Source organism: Chenopodium album, chromosome 18 (genome assembly GCF_948465745.1).
Source record: "Chenopodium album chromosome 18, dcCheAlbu1.1, whole genome shotgun sequence".
Lineage (NCBI taxonomy): Eukaryota > Viridiplantae > Streptophyta > Magnoliopsida > Caryophyllales > Amaranthaceae > Chenopodium > Chenopodium album.
Genome location: NC_137851.1, coordinates 48192110 through 48197098, shown reverse-complemented (window position 1 = coordinate 48197098; position 4989 = coordinate 48192110). Strand labels below are relative to the sequence as shown.

The 4989-nt window shown below is 37.6% G+C and overlaps 1 protein-coding gene across 1 annotated transcript; it reads left to right on the top strand.

Moving 5' to 3' along the window:
* The first annotated feature begins 1174 nt into the window (after nt 1-1174).
* Nucleotides 1175-1804, top strand: LOC145592263 (uncharacterized). Its single transcript, XM_081648711.1, has one exon. It carries the CDS (start codon nt 1175-1177, stop codon nt 1802-1804), a length of 630 nt encoding a protein of 209 aa, XP_081504837.1.
* The last annotated feature ends 3185 nt before the right edge of the window (nt 1805-4989 follow it).

Here is a 4989-nt window from a genome sequence, read left to right as displayed (position 1 = left end):
TGGGGCTCCCTAAAATTATCGGAAAATCGAAGAAGGCCATCTTTGCGTGCTTGAAAGAGAGTATTTGGAAAAAATTGAACGGTTGGAAGGAAAAGTTGTTTTCTAAGCCGAGGAAGGAAGTGCTAATCAAAGCAGTGGCACAAGCGATCCCAACTTACATGATAAGTATTTTTAAGGTCCCAGAGGGTCTTATTGATGAAATTCATAGTCTTCTATGTCGATTTTGGTGGGGGTCTACTGTAAACCATAGGAAAATGCATTGGCAAAGTTAGGAGAAACTGTGTCTACCTAAAGCAAAAGGGGGAATGGGGTTTCGTGACCTTAAGTGTTTCAACCAAGCACTTTTGGCTAAACAGGTATGGCGGCTGCAGTCAAATCCAAACACTTTGATTTCCAAAATTCTCAAGGCCCGATATTTCAAGAACTCAAATGTGCTAGCTACAAATAGAGGATACGATCCAAGTTTTACTTGGAGGAGTTTGTGGGGCGCAAAGAGCTTACTTCGTGATGGTTTAGCTTGGAGAGTTGGAGATAGGCGTGACATTAAAGCTTGGAAGGATGCTTGGTTGATGAAAGATGGAAAGCTTATGTTATTACAACAACTAGTTGGTTTATATGAGAATATGATTGTCAATAAGCTGATGGCAGAGGGTTTAAAGAGGTGGGATGCTGCAAAAATTTGTAAGTTGTTTGATTAAGAAACGGCTGCCTCTATACTATCTATCCCTCTACCGCGGCATGCTACCAGTGACAGTACATACTGGTGCTGTACAAAGGGTGGTCTTTTCACAGTCAAATCATGCTATTGGTTGGCTAGAGATGTAGCTATAGCTATGGGAGATGTAAGAGGCAATGAGGACTGTTGGAGATCAGTGTGGAGAATTCAAGGGCCACCTAAGCTTAAGCATTTTCTATGGGGGGCTGTCAAAGGGAATCTTGCTGTTAAAGATCGTCTTATGCAGCGACATATCACCAATGATGCTACCTGCCAGATTTGTGGGGGGGGAGGGGGGCAAGAGAAACAACTATACACATGTTGTTTGAGTGCTTTGCTGCTCAAGAGATATGGGAGCATAGTGGGCTGGTTGATTAGTTGACAGATGCACCAAACGAGTCTTTTGTTGTTAGGTGGAACTGATTGTACATCAACGTTGAGGGTGGTGTGCTAAGGCGTATGGCAGCTCTGATGTGGACTGCTTGGCGATGCAGAAACTTGATAATTTTTTACAACGAGCGCCCTAAAGTAGTGATGCCTACTGCAGGTTTTTGTAAGCTCGTTGAGGATTACACAGATTATGCTAAGAAGGTTTTTGCTCCAGCAACCATGCCCAGCAACGTAGTCTGGAAATGTCCCCCTCAAGGGTGCATTAAAGCCAACGTTGATGCACACATCCCTGTTGTTGGGAATGCAGGTATGGGGTTGGTTTTTAAAGATGCTGCTGGACGCGTTCTACTGACTGAAACGAAGCTGATTTCCCCTGCTACCCCTGAGTACATCGAAGCACAAGCTGTTAGATATGCTCTTAATCTGGCTAACAGGTTTGGTTACAGGAACGTGTGGGTAGAATTGGATGCTATTAATGTCATTAATGCTATCTCTTCTGAAACTGGTGGACGTGCCCTAATTAATGTCGTGTATGATAATATTAGATTAGATAGAGCGGTTTTCAATGTTTGTCTTTTTTCTCATGCCAAAAGAAATTGTAATACGGTAGCTCACCTAGTTGCTAAGGGGGATACGGGGGGGAATGAAGAGGTTGTTCAGTTTAGTGTTTTCCCTCAAAGTATTGTAACATTGGCATAGATGGACTTATCTCCCTAATTAATATATGGCTCTATCTTTCTTTCAAAAAAAAGAGGTTATTTTAATTGTGTATAAGTCCCTTGATCGTGGTCAAGTTTAGTGGTCATACCTTAATTGTTCTCGTGATCAAGGTACGTATAGGTGGCTAGATTCTTAATACAATTTTGAATGTGTGTTTTGGTAAATGTTTACTTTAATTATTGTTTGAATAAATGTTGCGTATGAAATATTTAAGTTAAGAATTTTCATGATGAGTTAGAATATAATTTTACGATTTAAGGTTTGAGCTTCAAAAGCGTTGATTAATTTAATAAAAGTTGTTTAATTTTTAAATCACTTGATTGAATTAATTTAAACTTTGCAGCTCATTACAAGCTGAGTATTTAATATTTTAATTGTCCCTCTACCCGGGTTTAGTTAAGTAAGACCATGAACTTTGTATGATCTGGTCTTTCCTCGAGTATAGTTTAACTTGCTTGGAAGGTGCGCGCACTTAGGTGAGAAAAATTGGTTTTGGAAATATATCTTAAAATTGGAATGTTTATAACTTAGGAAGTTTCTATTAATGAACATTACTACTTTTGGAATGTTTAATTGTGACATTTGAATTGGAGTAATTAATTCGAAAGCACTTTTGCCCAATAAAAGTATTTACACGCCTTGCACTTATATGTACTTAGCGTTTTGCTAATCCGTTTTCATTTTTGTTTTTGGTTCACCCAATTTACATTATTGGTAAGCAGTCTTGATTTCAGGTGTGAAGTTGTTTGTGCGCATACTAGAGTCGGGATGGAATCATATTGTTATCAGGAGTCAAGTTGTTTGTGCGCATACTAGAGTCGGAGTGGGATCACATAGTTAGGAATTAATTTTATTGATGACTGAACAAGTTTTTATTAAAGTATTTTGAAACAGTTATTGTGGTTATTCATTTTATTAATAAAAGTAAGTTATTTTCCGTTGCTATTTATGAGTAATTAAATAAGACTTACGTTTTCACGTGGCGGCAATACGCCCAAATCTATCTATACGGTATTTGTATACGTATGTATATAGTTTTTTCGTAGAGGGAAATTATGGGGGTGTTACAGGTGACAAATTTGCAACTCTATTAACTTCTCAGTAGATTTGTCTAAACCGAAACTCTTGAAGAAAGATCTTAACTTCATCTACTACCTCCGTTAAATGTTATGTGCAACTTTAGGGTATTATTTGTGAGATATAAAATATGCCAAAGTGTCACATAACATTTAACGGAGGTAGTATTTGAATTTTACAAGGACATGCTACTGCCTACTTGGCACTTTTAATATTTTTTAACCATAAGATTATCAACCTCGCTAATTAAAAAGTACGGGTAAAGGTTATAGACAGGACCGTATTTGGACCAAGGTAGGCGGGGCGCCCGTCCAGGGCCCCAAATTTTGAAGCCCGCTTATGTTGATGCAAGTCCAAAAATAAAAATAATAATAACTTGTTGATGTTTGCTATCGTTCTGGGATTTCAGCAAGGAAAGAGGTTGATATTGGGTTGTCTAGAGGGAACAACGAGGCCCTCAGACCTGTAGACGTGTTACTTTATTCCTGGGATCGTAGTCGCGATGTCTGTGTAAATTTGACAAGGTCTTCTCCTTTGACGCAGTCAGGGCTATCTGACTTTATTCCTGGACGGGTTGTGGCTGATGCAGCTCATCGGAAGCTGGTTAAGTGTGAAGCTCGTTGTCAGGCGATTGGATATGGTTTTCATTCCCTTCTCCTTTTCTTCACTTGGGGAATTACAGAAGGAGGCTGTTGCATTGCTGAAGCGGGTTCAGAAATTCTCGACGACGCAAGATATTGGGGCTCGTTGTAATACCTCGTATTTTTATACGTATTTTAATTAGAATAAGTATTTTGAGAAGTATTTAATTAAATTGAAATATTTTATTTAAAGTATTTTAATTATTCATTTTAATAAGTTTAGAAATATTTTATAAAAGTAAAGTTTATTTAATTAATTATTTTATTTAAGTTGGGGTTTAATTTAGAAAAGTCTTATTTTAGTAAAGTTTTATTAGGGAAGGGATTAGGAAAGATTAAAAAAGGAAAGTTTAGGGAGAAGGGTTTCTAGAGAAGGGGTATAAATATTCAACACTTAAGGCGAATCAAACTTTGCCCAGAGTGGAGAAAACCCAAGGTAAACTTCTCTCCCTTTCTCTTTATTTTTCTTTTCTTTTTCTTTCTCTTTTTCCCCTTCCCCTTTTCAGCTTCCCCCTCACCGCCGGCCACCACCACCACCGGTGGGCCACCGATGCCAGCCACCAGCAGCTCCAGCCGGTAGCCGACAGTGGTGGCCGACCAGCCACTTTTTTCGAACAAAAAAAATTAAAACTTTGTTTTAAAAACTAGTTTAATCCTGGATCTAATTATTAATTATGAGTTTTGTTATTTGATTTTTGATGTTGATTATGAGTAGTATGTAAATTAATTTTCAGATTTTATTTTTTAATTGAAAAGCCCCAATTTTTGAAACCCTAGGTTCTTGAATTATTAATTATTGAAGGATTATGATATATAATGGTTTAAACCTTTGATTAAAGTGTTTTAAAGGCTAAATTACAGCAAGTTTTCATTAAAATATAATGCTGGAATTTTAGGTAGTGCATTGAAAATCAAGTTTCTTTAAGGAATTTCAATTACCCACTAATTGGGATTAAAGTATGATGTTTTAAATATAATTTCAGCTTATTTTAATTAAATTATGAGGGGTTTTATAATAGTATATATTGCTGGAAATTTGTGTAGAGAGGATTTTAATACTCTTCAATGATTTTAAATTGTAGGAGATTTCTCCTATAATACCCCTTATGATTGCTTTAAAAGGATTTGATATACTACTCATATCAACAAGGTGCATCTTCCTTTTATGGAGCTCATTTGCTAAGATACTCCACAGTTAAGCGTGCTTGGCTGGGAGTAGTCTTGGGATAGGTGACCTCATGGGAAGTTTTCTTGGGGCGCGCATGCGTGAGGACAAAATGTGCCGAAAGGACTCATGTTGGTTTGTGAGGACAGTTGTTGGCCCTTGATGTGCATTTCGTGATAATAGGCCCCTCCCTAATTTGTTTGGGGTCGGGGTGTTACAAATGGTATCAGAGTAACCCTACGACCGCGTGCTGACCGTGGATAATTAATCCTATGTCAGTT